Genomic DNA, 14,238 nt, shown 5'->3' on the forward strand with positions numbered 1-14,238 from the left:
AGCTTTTGATCATGCGCGAGCCCGCCTCCAAAATCCCCATGCCTCCAATAGCACCTTGGCACGAGCATTGGAACCAGCGAGTGACATTTCGAGAAGGGCGTGGAAGAGGTTGCACGTCGTGCTTGGCTGCATGACAGCTGAGATGTGGCGTGGAATACCAAGAACGCCATCTTGTGGCTGAACAGAGAGACTTCTTAGACAAAGCCACAGACGATTCTCGTTCACCACATCGTAGACCTTCTGGAGATCGACATGGCCAGTGTCGTCCTGGATTATACCTTCAAAGATACCTCCGTGGCCAATCCGGACGGCACATTCGTCTCCCAGCTCCCGTCTGATGCCCAAATCGTGCCGTGGTCTGGTGGGAGTATCCAGGGTCAGAATCTTTTGCGGGCTGTAGTGTTCGGTCCCAGTGGGCCACTGGAGGTTGATCTGAGCAACTACGCCGTTGATACTACCAGCCAGTTCCACGCCAGAGTCGTTTTCATCTACGGAGGCACCAATCCCCCTCCCAGTGCTCCATATCCCCCAAGGATCATCCTCCAGTCGAACTTTATCCCGTTCAGCTTGAACCTCGTCTTTCGCGATGGCAAAGTATGGCTTCAGTCTCAAGTCAGTGTCACTGGGCCGTCCACCCGGCTATTCCCATGCGCAACCCAAACATTCAGTACGCCTCAAATCAATCCGGGAGTGCCCTACGCTGCGGAACTGGTTTGGGATAGCGAAAAGGGTATCTTGGTCACCTTCCTCAACGGCATCGCAATCAGCTCTCATGGGTGTGGCCCCTCAGCAAGCGTTCAGCCGCCGAGAGCGCCTCTCACGGACAAAACGGTTTTCATAGGAGGTCCGAAGGGTCCTGTGTCCCGATCACATTTTCTAGGTTCCATTGCCGCGGTCCAAATCGAGCTAGCTATTCCAGGCAATCTTACGGACCAAGTGGCGCAGCAGAAGCAATCCCCCCAGTGGTATATCACGACAAAATTGGAGACGTTGAGACCGAATCGAGACTTCGGCCAACCTGGTGGCCCAATTGTGCAGCAGGACCATACTTCTACTCAGCAGTACACGGCTGGTGCAATTTCTTACCATCCTCCCCTCCTCATACATCAAAGTTCGAGGGAGGCTTTCGAATTACATGGAGTTTTCTGGAACGCGTACAAGAACCTCCCAGACGCACTTCACGGTTTTTTGGGGTATCAAACCTCGGATGAAGCCCCATGGAACGAGGGTGGGGTCACCGGCCGGCGTGTCCGGTTCTCCAACGGCCAGCTCGAAGCATCCGATTCGCCTAATCCAGACGACGTCCCCATATATGCAGTAGCGGGAGAAATCTGGAAGGCTAGAAGAAGCGACGGAGGCTTACAACGATGGGGAATCGCGATTGGCCTTCAGTACACGCCGCTCCCAGATAATGTCGACCGGAAAGATGTTATCATGCAGCGATTCGAGCACGGAAGCTTCTACCAAAAGGACCCCTCAACCACAGCCTGGGGCCTATTTGGGCTAATCGATCGAAAGTACCGTGATAATGGGGGACCACGAGGTGCGCTACCCATCGGACCCGAAGAGAAGATTCACGGCATCACAACCGTTCTCGGCCTACCACCCAACATCCATGTGATCGAGCTCGACGTCCGCAAGAGCCCCCTCTCCTATGATCAAGATATCTACTGGAGCAGCGTCACGGGCGCCCACTTCGTATCGGGCGACATTCGTCAACAGTGGATTAACCTTGGCGGTCCGACCGGCTTCCTCGGCCTTCCCACATCTGACCGTCGCCTGGAGACCCGGACCGAGTACCAAGACTTCCAACATGGCATGGCTGTCGTGGAGCACACTATGAGCGGCAACGTGCGCTTCTGGGCGCCTCGCGCGTTTAAAGTAATCGTCGACATGATCGGAACAGGCTGGCCGCCGGATCCTACGGAGCCGGGTGACCCACTGCCTTATAACGACGTATATATCAATATCCAAATAGAGAAGCGGATCCGCGGAACCCCTTTGGGAACGCTGCTTCTCGACCAGCGGTATCCAGATGGCTCGGACGGAAAGCGTGTGTGGAAAGACTCGCAGATTTTCAGTCTAGATCCTCCGGTGGTGCTTCCACCCTTGATGGTGCCGGCAATGGGCGTGGAGTATGTGGTCAAAGTGAGGGTGTATGATGAGGACAAGCCGCCGTCCGGTAATGAGAGTCGTGATACTTTGATCGGGGAAGGAAGTTTTACGCTCAGTGAGTACCAATGACATGCCTTTGGGTTTGAATGAAAAGATGTTAATGGTGTACAGATTACCAGAATGTGTTCATGTTATCAACCTTCGATGCAAACTCGGGGCGTTCCCATGGCTCCTTCGATATCAAGCTGTCTGATGACCCGACAAAGAGGGAGTCGGAACGGGTTAGGTTTGTGACGGAGGTGTTTGTAACGTAGGCTTGAGTTTCTTCTTCTCCTAAGGTATGCATCTGGGAACGATTATGAATTGAGCAATCAAGTATGTCGAACTCTTGTGGCCTGAGCATCTTACATGAATCCCGGCGATCTCTCAGCTAATATGAGGTTAACCTATGAATTCATGGAGGTGTGTGATAGCGCTGAATGCAGCCGCGCCGACGCTATAACCCATTTCCGAGCCCTAGGCCCCTCTGGTCCAACCCCATAGAGCATGGTATTCCCCGTAATAGGCGCAATGGGAAAGACCGAAGCTAGTCTAGACTTTTGCCTAAAGTCAACAACCTCACGAGGTCTACAAGGGCTAAGACAAGGCGAGCCAAAATCCCGGAGACCCCATGGGGTACTTTGAGCTCACTTGGATAAAGCCAATAGCAAGCCCGGGACGTCTTTGAACATCTTTCTATTTTCAAAGCTTCATTGCTCTCTCTCACAAGATGGAAATCGCAACTGCACATGAGGGGTCTCCGTTCAGGCGCTCAGTCCTGGCTCAGATGCACTCAGTTTCGACTCCTGATGCGCTCACCCAGCACAGCTCAGGTTCCTGAACGGGAAAGGAAATCTCTTGGGTGCACATTGGGATATTGTATTACTTGTTATAGTGATCCAATGTGCGTTAGGGCTATCTCAACATTATGAGGATGAGGATGAGGAGGATGAGGCCAAGGGTACAGTTGAGGTTAGTTCCGGACCTCGGCCGCTAAACCCTTTCCGACCAGGTCGGTCGATACGATGGCATCGCTCATTCACCGCCCAACAAGTGCATCACTTCACAGCCAGCAACAAGCTTAGAATAGCCACGCCATGGCTTCATCCTTCTTTTCTTTCACCAAGCCCGTCTTCTGGCTGCGTGGTTTCTCTGTCCAAATTATCTGAGCGCGTCGATCTGCCCTCCTAGATCCACCAGAAATCATCTGTCGCGGGGCAGCGGACGTCATTCCGAATTTTACGTTCACGGCCAACTAAACCTCACGTTAAATAGCCCGACTGTCTGCGGCCATGGCGCACTCACCCTTCAGCATGTCCTCACGCTTCGCCATTGAACTCGAGAAGCTCGACCCCGAAGTACCATTCCGAGCGTCGCAATCACACATCCACCACACATGGGCACGAACTTTCCATTCCCGGCCGGAGCTATACATCCGCCCTCAGACGCTGCCTGAGATTCAGAAGATTGTCACCCTTGCACGGCGCATGCGACGGCGTGTCGTCACGGTAGGATCTGCTCACTCGCCTTCGGATCTCACGTGCACGTCGGCATGGATGGTGAATCTAGACAACTACAACCAGCTGCTAAACGTAGACAAAGGGCACAAGACGATGACAGTGCAGGCTGGCATACGCATGCATGCTCTCAATCAGGCGGCGAAGGATCATGGCCTTACCATGCCGACCCTCGGGTCAATAGACGACCAGTCCATCGCCGGCGCCATCGCCACCGCGACACACGGCAGCTCCATGTCCCACGGCTTGCTGTCCGACTCGGTCCGTAGTCTCCGCATCGTGCTCGCCAACGGGCAGGCTGTGAAGTGCTCGCCCTCGCAGGCTCCAGACCTCTTTCGCGCTGCACTGGTGTCCCTCGGCGCGCTGGGCATACTAGTAGAGATAGAGTTCCAGATGGTGGACGCCTGCAACTTGGAGTGGGTTCAGACCATTTTGCCCATTGAGGATATGTTGGCAGAATGGAACAAGGGCCTCTGGATATCAGACGAATTCGTGCGTGTCTGGTGGCTACCATACACGCGTCGAGCCATTGTCTGGCGCGCGTCTAAGACCACCAAGCCCTTGCGAACGCCAGAGTATAACTGGTATGGTGGTAGTGTCGGATACCATACCTACCATATACTACTCTGGATATCGCAGTACGTTCCTCGAGTATTGCCGTGGATAGAGTGGTTCGTGTTTGGCATGCAGTACGGCTTCAAGAATGGGTCCTCAATATCTGCAGTCGAAGAGCAGCGCAACGGACTCCTCATGAACTGCCTATATTCGCAGTTTGTGAATGAATGGAGCATACCTCTTTCACAGGGCCCTGAGGCGCTCACCCGCCTAACGAAATGGATCCATGGCGACGAACACGGCTCCGGCATTCCTTTTAGTCCCAAGGGAGTCTACGTACACTCACCAATCGAGGTCCGCGTTGCGAATACTACCAATAGGGAACCGCGCCCCTATCTCGATACCTCTTACTCTGAGACTCCCTCGCTTTACCTTAACGCTACGCTCTACCGCCCCTACGGCCAGGATCCGCCATGTCTGCAGCGCTACTACGAAGCCTTTGAGCACTTAATGAAGGAAATGAACGGTCGACCACACTGGGCGAAGAATTTTCACTCCGTCGACCACACCTACCTCTCCTCGGTTTACGGTGCTGACCTAGATGGTTATCTCCGCGTGCGTAACGAGGTCGACCCGGAAGGCATGTTCATCGGATCCTGGCACCGGCGTACAATCCTCCCATCCAGGACCGAAATGTCTGTCTTTGCGCTCGAGGAAAAGGAAGTTGTTAGGCGAGTGCGCAAGACTGGGGGTTCCGACTGGGTTGGTGAACAGGCCAGATGGTGGGATGGTGGCTTCAATGTATTTACCAAGACGAACGGGAGCGAGAGTGAGGAAAGCTTTGATTTGATGGCCGAGGCGGAGGCAAGCGTGCTGCTTGAAGGCCTAAGAGATGACGAGACATTGGATGTCGGGAAGAGGATTAGGGAGGGCGAGGAAGAGGGATTTAGTGGGGCGAGTGTGTTTGATAAGATGTAAAAATGGACTGCAATGAGGCATTTCTAGAGGAGCGGTTAGAACAGGTACAAGGAGAGGAGCTCGGATTGGGGGTTTGTATGGAGGCAAATATCCAAGGGGCTACGAGCTACCAGGATCCTTCGTCTGCAGGGAGACGTGCGAGAAATGCATTCAAATCTGCAGATTTCAATCTACACGAAAACTCTGACTGCAAAGCCAATGCATTCTTAACACTTCCATTCCTTCTGTTCTCACATGCGCATTTCTACAGCTTCAATACGTCAGTAAGCCAGTCAGCTTCTCCATGCTCCCTTTTCCGGCCTTTTCCGAAAGTGGACAGTGCCCCGAGCTCGTCCGAGAGAAACCCGCGCCTCTCCCCACGCAGCGGCCAAACATCCCTGTTACTTCCGTCCTATCATGATAGTGTCGAGTGAACATGCTTCGAGAGTTCCCTACGGTTCCCTCGGTCTTCGTTCGGCGGTATGGGATCCTGGTTTTACAGCCTCGCGTTGGCAGGAGTATAAGTAGAGTGGGTGTCATCGTGCAGATAGTTGTGAATCCTTACGAAGCATACATTGACTACACTGGAATTTTCGATCTTGCTGCGAGGGTATTCAGGACTATCTATCAGTCACAGCCATCAATCACAGTTAAGGCCTTCATAGCCCTTACCTACCTGCCATTCGAACAACAATAACAGCATCACCACCTGAACCGTCACACACATTACAACCTCCAACCAAACCAAATTCACACACTACATCCAACCACCAACTCTCAAAATGCTCTTCCACAAATCCACATCATCCCAAACCACGCCCACCACCACAACACCCCGCCATTCCATCTCTGCCAATTCAACAGCAACAGCCCACACCACCCAAACTACAAACACTACATCATCCAACAAATCATCCGTTGTCTCCGCGCTCAAGAAGCCATTTCAAGGATGGTCAAAAGATTTACTTTATGCCAAGGATGATCTCGATGACGAGTATAATTTCGCAAGTGGGAGAAGGAGGGGTGGGGATTATAATTTTCCGGCGGTGGGACGGAGGGGTGTTAATGAGTAGAGTATGGTAGGGGAGGGGGTGGGAAGATGGGGATGAGAGAGTGATGGAAAGATACCCCGAAATGCGGAGTTTCGTGTGTTTTATGCGAAGTTCTTGGGCTGGAGTTTTATGAGGTTTGTGGTACGCAAGAGATAAGGATAGGATAGAGGATGAGAGCAAAATATCACGCTTTAGGATTTACGAAATCATTCAAATGCTTCACAAGAGCAGAGATGCTCCACATTGACGCTGTACTTCACTGGAACACTACACACTAGTAGGTGGAGAGAAAACCAAGCTTTTGCCCTACGAGAATCCAAACCGCGCGTAGTAATAACCATGCCAAACCCAACCTCCAATCCAAGAAGGTCAAAACGCAAGAGAGCATCAAAGCTAAAACACAACGAAAACACAATCTCGCCAAAAGCCCGGCCAGATTCCAACCAACACCAATTTTCCCTGCCAGCAAAATCTCACTTCATTGTCGCTAATCGTCGATCTCCGTAACCTTTGGCATTGGTAGGTGATTCCCGCTCGGAATCCTCTTCGAGTAGTTGATATTCACAGATCTCGCGGTACCAATCTCAAACCCCGTCGGCGCGGCCGGCGACCCTCTCCCGCTAGCGACGTGCAGGCTGCTTCCCGGGCTTGGTAGTTGCAGGTCAAGATGGTTCTGGTATTGTCCTTTAGTGCAAATATCGTAATCAGTGCGAATATCGTCGGCGCCGTCAACTTGGGGAACTGGTGTTGTGTTTGTGGTGTGGGATGATGCTGTATCCGACTCTGGCTTTGCTGGAGTGGAGGAGCGCTTGTTCTGCCAGCCGTTGAAGTTGATAGCAGTCAGGTTGCGAGTTGGCGTGTGGGCATCAAAGGAAGGGTTGGTGACGTGTCTTGGGAGTGGTTCGTGATTGTAACGGTAATCGAATATGGAGTAATACACTTGTCTATATCCCCATAATGCGAATAAGGTTCCAATGATAGCACCCGCGAGAACATCGTACCAGTGGTGCCAGTAATCAATCGTCTTACTTGCAGCAATAAGGACAGCGACCAAGATCGGAAGCATGAACAAGAGTAATTGCCACATGCGCGTCTTGTAATCTGCAAAGACCTTGAACTTTGCGTTGATCCAGAGTGCCAGGAAGATAAAGCCGGAAAATGCGGCGACAGAATGGCCTGAGGGGAACGACATTAAAGCTGCTCTGATTTGTTTGGGGTTGCCGGTGCAGATTGAGGTGTCGTAGAACATGTTTTCGTAGCCTTCGCCAGACATCATGGGGCGCGGTTGGCAGATTTCGTAGAAGTGAGGACGAAGACCACCAATGATCCATTTGATGACGGCTTGGAAGAGTGTTGCTGCAGAAAGTGCGTAAGAGAGTCCCATAATCTATAATTGCTTTAGAATGTTTATGTGAAAGAAAAGGTAAGAGAAACGCACTGCACCATCAGTATCCCAAAAACTGCCGATGAAGAAAATAGAGATGAGCCCAATAAAAGCAAATGGGATAAGGAAAGAGCCGAGTGCCGACATCCAAGTGGGAATGTATTCCTTCATCCAAGGGTATCCAAACTGAGGGGAAATGATTTGGTTGCCGTGGGTAAGTGGGAAGTACCGGGGAGCGAGTGGATTCAGGAACGCGTAGATACAGAGGGAGGCAGCACCACAGAGCGCAAAAGCAAGAAGATCGGGCCAGGATGCTCGGAACCATTCTTTGAATGGCGCTTCGTCAGGGAAGAGGAAATACCCTCGCTTCTTCTTAGGCGTAGGAGTCACTGGCCTGTGAGGCTCAGGGTCGGCGACAGTGCCATCGTTGTTGGAAATGGCCTGACAGTGGGAGATAATCGGTGCTCCAAGCTCGATATCGTATGCTGGCATGTCATGTTCGCTATGTTTGTCGAAGTGACTTGGCGCGAAGTGTTTTTCACACCATGCTTTGACTGTGAGTCTATAGGTAGAGGTATTCTCGACGGCCGCCTCAATAAGACCCCGGAAAGGGCCAAATCTTGGCCTTGGTCGATCAGGGATGGTGACGATAGAGGAATTGGCTGGCCTCTTTGGCTGCTCGTGGTGCGACTGAAGAGGCGATAAAGCCAGTGAAGATGTGTCCATAGCGGCATGAGAGTAGTGAGAATGGATGACGGCAGAGAAGTGATGTGTGCGGGAGTAGAAGGGGCTCTGCGGCGAAAAGTCCGCTTGGAAGCTCCCCTGGCCACTCCGGCGCGATATTGGTAGCGCCTTCTAGGTGCTAATTTTCACTAAGAGGTAAGAGGGATCACGGAGATGTCTGGTTTTGGGAGGAAAGGGGCTACGAGAGCGACTGCCCTGCGCTTGATGAGGAAATGAACGATGTCTTTGATTTACAATATCGATTTAGAGTTTTGGAAGTACTTTGCAGACGCGTTGAGTGTATTAAAGAGTGAGGTTCTTTAGTTCTCCACACTAGGGGATGATAAGAACTTAAAGAGGTTGACCTACCTAACAACGCGTCGCCATATAGGCTGTCTTTCCTTCTCCCTACACTCACTAATCCTCTTCACTAAAACAGAGAGGATAACAAACGCAATCAACATAACTATATAAAACACCGAGTTATTTTAGTCATTCTCATAGACCCCCTACCCTCAATGTGAATGTACTGCAGGTTGCTGGCTTAGAGTTGCCTTGTATAGCAATTCTCTTTACCAATTTTACAGAGACCTTGAAAAGGATACTGTGTCTCCACCTAAAACGCAAAGAGATTTCGCTCGTTCTTTAGTAATAGCTTTATTACTCATAGCAGAGCGAGCGAGTATTCAGACCCGTACCTTACAGTGCAACGGCAGCTTTGATACCTATATGTTTGGAAAGGACACTCAGAGCATAACACACTTTCCTGTACCCAACAACTCGTCAATTATTCTTGGGACCTGCCTTCCCCATCTGTTGTCTTGTGTACTATTTCTATAGCTCCCAAGCCTCTCATCACACGTTTGCGATCTGTTTCTCAATACCTAGCTTTCTCTATCCGTAATCCCGAATGCTGGGGCCTCTGAGAGATCCGAACTCGGGCTCTGCTCAATCTCACTAATCACGCCGCATCAGCAACTACTCATGAGGGCCATACCGTTCCAGCGAAGTTCATATTCGTAAATAACTCAGGGTGGTCTCCCAAGAGTGTGGGGGGTAGGATATGCCAGCCTCTATATGTCAGCGAAGCCTGGTCTAGGTCCGTTCTGTGTTCAATCAGTGCATCCAGAAGTCGGCGAATACAGTATAGACTTCAGTCCCCACCGCCATCGTAGACATAGGCTTTGGTATGGTAGATCTGCCCTGTAAGAACGTCTGTGAGCAAATCTTTTCTAAGTAGTAGCTTCGCAATGACAGATTACAGGCTTTGTTCGTTGTTCGTCGTATATTGGTGTTGAGATGGTGTTAGATCAGCTGCGAATTCCCCATCCATTTCCGTTACGAAACTCGAGAGTTCTCAATTATCCAAGACGTGATCGTTCATAGGTTCTACCCCAGAAACCCGTGGCCTTAGGAGGCCAGGATCAGGATCGTCAAGACGCCTTCTAGCAGCGCCAACATGCCACAAGAATGGCAACAGAAACGACTATCATCAGACGCGCTTTGCACATACCTCGTGCTGGGACCGGGGTCGGACAGTTCTAAAACTGCCATGGGCAGATGCGTGTCGAGGAGATTAATAGAGGGCTGATTGGTCCGTTGTCGAGATCAGAACGAGGCCGGTTCACGTGATCATGCTTCCCTCCCCCCTATCATCGCCCCCCTATCATCGTGATTATAAACTGCTCTCTTTTTAGGAATTAAAGGCTATACCATGTGGAACTCAAACTTTTCTCCTTGAGGCAGACTTCGAAGAATCAGAGAGGCTCTCAAGGCTGCGTTCCAAGCTTCCAAGGTTGACTCAGCCTCTCGTTGGCCCGAGCGCTCTTCATCACCTACTACAACTTCCCGGAATCGTTCAACACTCAGACCAACAAAACCCTTCTGCTTCTTGTACACCCTCATCGGCATTTCTACAAGAGCGGCGGTGCTACCAGAGCCAATACCTATCATGGAGGTATCCTGTTCAGACCTTGAGCAAGAGTTCCAGCAATCCATTTCGCGGTTGCAAGAGTGCGTATTCCTCACCCACAGAACATTCAATGCTGATGGGCCTAGTCAACGGGAAGCGCGTTTTGCAGAGGTCAAAGCTCAGTGAGTGGCGATGGCAGTAGCTCTAATATGTATCGTATTAACATCTTTCAGGAAGGATTCTTCTTTAGAAGCCAAGATAGCCAAGAGGCGGCTGGCGGATCAGTGAGTTACAAAGGCTAGTCCGGCGATAACAATCCTAACCTCCTTGAGCACAGTAACGACCATAAGGAGATTTTAGTAATCTCAAGGCAATGGGCTTCTCAATTTGCTTTACACGTTCGCTCAAGATTGCCTCGCGAATTACGAGATCAGATCTACGACAACTTAATCTCGCCGCACCTTTGGATACAGATTCCCACCCTCTGGGTAAAGAGACCCACTTTCAGGACTGAACATAGACACAAGGTCATGGTAGATGCTCTATCACTCGGCCGTCACTTTTACTTCAAGCCGGAGTACTTCGGGCATTTGGCTATAGAGATTGCTGAGAGGTTCCTTAAGCATTGCACTTTAGAACTTCGCGACGCGGACCTTATACACACCATTCTTGCATTGGAAGTCGCTGACCTAGGATCGGCCCCTAGGAACACGATTAGTAAGGTCGTCATGGACATCATTCCACGCGAAAAGCTGAGCATCATGTCCCGTCTGCCAGACAGAAAGGATGTCGCTTTGGAAGCCGCAATCCAGTCTCTTTTCGATGCTAGATCTAATTCCATATTCCAACTAGATCTCGTTGTAAACTCCGGAATATTTACGTTCATTGTCAACCAGCTCAAGTTGATCATACCAACTATGTACGCTACGAAGAAGAGGAATTTCAGGATCAATGTTAGAAGTCCTCTCGAAGAGCAGCCACGACGGAGGGGCATGTGGTTGGTTCATGATTTTACGAGCTTGTTTGACGGGACTCAGGAAGAGTGTCATCTAAGACTGGATAAGGCAATAAAGGTCGTGAGTAGCACAAAGCCAGGTATTCTCAGACGTCACGTGGCTAATTCTCGTCGAAAGGCCGATCTGGCGGAGACTGTCACGCTTGACCATCCTGGTCGGTTCCTCTTACAACTTCCATCTCCCAAATGGTATCATGCAATACCTGTATGCTGCCATTAATATTTTTTCCAATCAAAGGTATCTTGTACGCTTCACATTCACGGCCGACTTTCACGAGTATTTAATAGGCTGGAATACATTCATGGCAACGTCTAGATTCCTCAGAAGGTACAGCTGCAGTAATTGCATAGGTTAAAGAAGTCACTCAATTATACAATTATGTACGGAACATATTCCCAACCCGTACATAGACGTTGAGTGGCTTATCGAGGATGTTAACAAGTGCACAGCCACTTCTCTCTGATCGACTAGCAACAACAGTGCTCAACATTGCGGTGCAACTTTACCAGTCACAGAATTATCGTCTCGTGCCGGCCGTGCGAGCGTCAGAAAACGTTGTTCATTCCCACCGTTGGTAATCTTACCTAGTCCAGTTACCCGTAGAGCTGAACCAAGTATCGCGAAGTCGCGATTATTACTTTTTCGGGGACTTTCTTAGCGATACCTTAATATACAGGCGGAATAAGTGGAGAATTCAAATGAAGACGGATGTTTTTATCAGATGGACTTCGCGATGCCTACGTCAAGAGCATATTTTCGTCGAAGGCCGCGAAACTACAGAGACCTCTCAATTTCTTAGGCCTATTTCTGTTCTAGCAATTTACACTCATTCCTCCTGCTTTAAATTACGATGATTTCCCACGTTCTTTCTCTATTTTGGGTCGCTTGCTTAGCGTCAATTGTATTGCAACCGCACTGAGTAGAGTTAATAGCACGATGGTAAAAGAGTTCAGAGATAGGAGTCAAATTTCATCCTCGTAGCTCCCTCCGGCAACAATGTATTTTAGATCAAGTCTTCGTCAAATCTTTCTTGGACTCTTTGTTTCAACAAACTTAGTTGTGCACTTCTACTAGAAATCCGTTTCATGACTTCCCGCTCGAGTTCATAAAACTAAAGCATTAGGTTTCATTGAATTATACAGACCCAAGTGTCAGGACTACGAACATAGCTTTCGTTAAGAAGGAATCTTGCAATCCATCGGCCGAGGATATCTGAATAAATACATATAAGACATCGCAACCTTTAGGATCCTATATCAACTCGGTAACACTCTTTTAGGGTGACAAGCAACACAAGTGTTCAACTCCTCTTGACCAGTGCGTCACTCCTCGGGCAAACATTCGGATCCCAATACAATCTCATCAGTTTCGATCCTCGAGGCGTCAACAACAGTGGGCCAGCGTTGACATGTTTACCCAAGCGCACGGCCGCGCAAACCGTATTTAGAAGTTAGGATTAGAAGTCGATTTCAACTTGTCACTGATGCATCGGTCAAGGCCGTCTTCAAATATTATTTCGAACCTAGCCCAGACAAATTCACATTCTACGCTGAAAGCCGGGCAGAACTCGAAGCACAATTTACAAATGTTCTTCTAGATGCCAAGGACAACCGCATCGTAGTTACCGATACGTCCTTTGTCCAGATGCCGACACTGGCAAGTACAAGACCTTCCAGCCCTTGAACTTCCAGGCGTCGTTCGCGCCTATCTCTAGATTCCCTTCGTTCGCACACCTCATGGTTATATTGGGGAAGCGGAATGACAACGCAATAGTACGGAACTCGGGTTTCAGTGATCTGACGAATGAATGCAAATCCGATCTACAGCCTCGAGAATACTATATGGACCCTCGACTGATCATCATGTGCAATTACGCAAATAGACGGTCGAATTTCTCTTCGATTGAGAGTTTCGAGAAACAGGTAGACTACTTAGTTGACCAGAGTTTTTATCTGGGAGAGTCGTGGGCGGGTGCTACCAGTGTGAATTGTAGGTCGCCAGACATCAAGCTTCCCAAGAGTCAGCAGTTTAACAGTGTGTCCAAACTTTTAAATTCCAATGAAAATGCAATGGTGAAACATCTTGAAAACTTACTAAGCGATAAGACCGGCACTCCGATTCACTTCGTCTCAAACCCAATCGATCCCACATCGATCCCATATCGCCTCCCCGGAGCAAAAAGAATGATTTCCTTATTCTCAAACTCTGGTCTTATTCTAGTAGAAGGTAGTAGGAAATGTCTCTACTACTCCATCAAAATTCACAGCCCGGTATATACAAAGCTACCTCACGGCCGAAGAGTTACCACCATCAAATGCGACTTGCACTCTGTTTCTCTGTAGCAGTGGTGGGCGAGGGAAGGCCCTAACCTGATAAGGATGCGATTTGAGATGTTCAATTTTGTTTCATTTCCTGTGCCTTCGTATTGTTCTCCCAATGCTTATCCCTTCCTTTTTGCCAACAAATCTGAGGCCCAGGGGTTGTCGTATTCATAATGCCAACTAAAACATTTCCTGGAGGAATTCTCTCATCCCAAACAACACCGCCGGAGTAATAAGAGATCGACGTATTTGACAATTCATATGTAAGTCCTTGGGAGAGAGCCAGCATACTCTCTTTTGTTGGAACTTACGGACCACAGCAGAAATCTGCCTGATAATAAATCGGCGGTGCTCTCTGTTACATCATGCGAGTCTAGACGAGTTAATAGATCGTTGCCACAGAAATATATGCAGTCCATTAACAGTGGGGCTTTTTATTGTTCATGGGAGAGATGGTGAGGGCAACAGCAACCTGCCACGGAACCTAAGTCATCTACAGGCACAGTCAGTTTCTTGCCATCTCCATCTCGAGCTGTATGAGGACTACCGGTTTGAATACGGAAAATTCTTACCTTTCCTTAGGGTTATACAGTCGACTGCTGCCTTAAAATCTCAACCGATGAAGGAAGGGAGTTTCTTTTTTCCCG

General features: G+C 49.6%; 5 protein-coding genes across 5 annotated transcripts; 4 read left to right on the forward strand and 1 right to left on the reverse strand.

Annotated features, from left to right (window-relative positions):
- Positions 1-252: 252 nt before the first annotated feature.
- Positions 253-2,501, forward strand: BDR25DRAFT_343511 (uncharacterized protein; the record flags this gene model as incomplete). Its single annotated transcript, XM_033693834.1, has 2 exons — positions 253-2,230; positions 2,287-2,501. The coding sequence occupies 2 exons, from the start codon at positions 253-255 to the stop codon at positions 2,427-2,429; spliced, it is 2,121 nt and encodes a 706-aa protein (XP_033546680.1). The 3' UTR covers positions 2,430-2,501.
- A 706-nt stretch (positions 2,502-3,207) lies between these two features.
- BDR25DRAFT_304249 (L-gulonolactone/D-arabinono-1,4-lactone oxidase) lies at positions 3,208-5,386 on the forward strand. Its single transcript, XM_033690167.1, has one exon. It carries the CDS (start codon positions 3,468-3,470, stop codon positions 5,202-5,204), a length of 1,737 nt encoding a protein of 578 aa, XP_033546681.1. The 5' UTR covers positions 3,208-3,467; the 3' UTR covers positions 5,205-5,386.
- A 39-nt stretch (positions 5,387-5,425) lies between these two features.
- On the forward strand, positions 5,426-6,444 carry BDR25DRAFT_40034 (uncharacterized protein). Its single transcript, XM_033698525.1, has 3 exons — positions 5,426-5,475; positions 5,524-5,832; positions 5,884-6,444. Exons 2-3 carry the CDS (start codon positions 5,620-5,622, stop codon positions 6,163-6,165), a joined length of 495 nt encoding a protein of 164 aa, XP_033546682.1. The 5' UTR covers positions 5,426-5,475; positions 5,524-5,619; the 3' UTR covers positions 6,166-6,444.
- Positions 6,445-7,118: 674 nt separating this feature from the next.
- Positions 7,119-7,952, reverse strand: BDR25DRAFT_161220 (PAP2-domain-containing protein; the record flags this gene model as incomplete). The annotated part of the gene is made up of 2 exons (XM_033684044.1): positions 7,119-7,622; positions 7,674-7,952. Coding segments are annotated over 2 exons (783 nt in total), but the record flags the coding sequence as incomplete, so codon positions are not given.
- Positions 7,953-10,113: 2,161 nt separating this feature from the next.
- On the forward strand, positions 10,114-11,729 carry BDR25DRAFT_40081 (uncharacterized protein). Its single transcript, XM_033698526.1, has 5 exons — positions 10,114-10,355; positions 10,401-10,436; positions 10,488-10,538; positions 10,592-11,330; positions 11,388-11,729. The coding sequence occupies exons 1-5, from the start codon at positions 10,294-10,296 to the stop codon at positions 11,487-11,489; spliced, it is 990 nt and encodes a 329-aa protein (XP_033546684.1). The 5' UTR covers positions 10,114-10,293; the 3' UTR covers positions 11,490-11,729.
- The last annotated feature ends 2,509 nt before the right edge of the window (positions 11,730-14,238 follow it).

Source organism: Lindgomyces ingoldianus, assembly GCF_010093535.1.
Source record: "Lindgomyces ingoldianus strain ATCC 200398 unplaced genomic scaffold BDR25scaffold_19, whole genome shotgun sequence".
Classification (NCBI taxonomy): domain Eukaryota; kingdom Fungi; phylum Ascomycota; class Dothideomycetes; order Pleosporales; family Lindgomycetaceae; genus Lindgomyces; species Lindgomyces ingoldianus.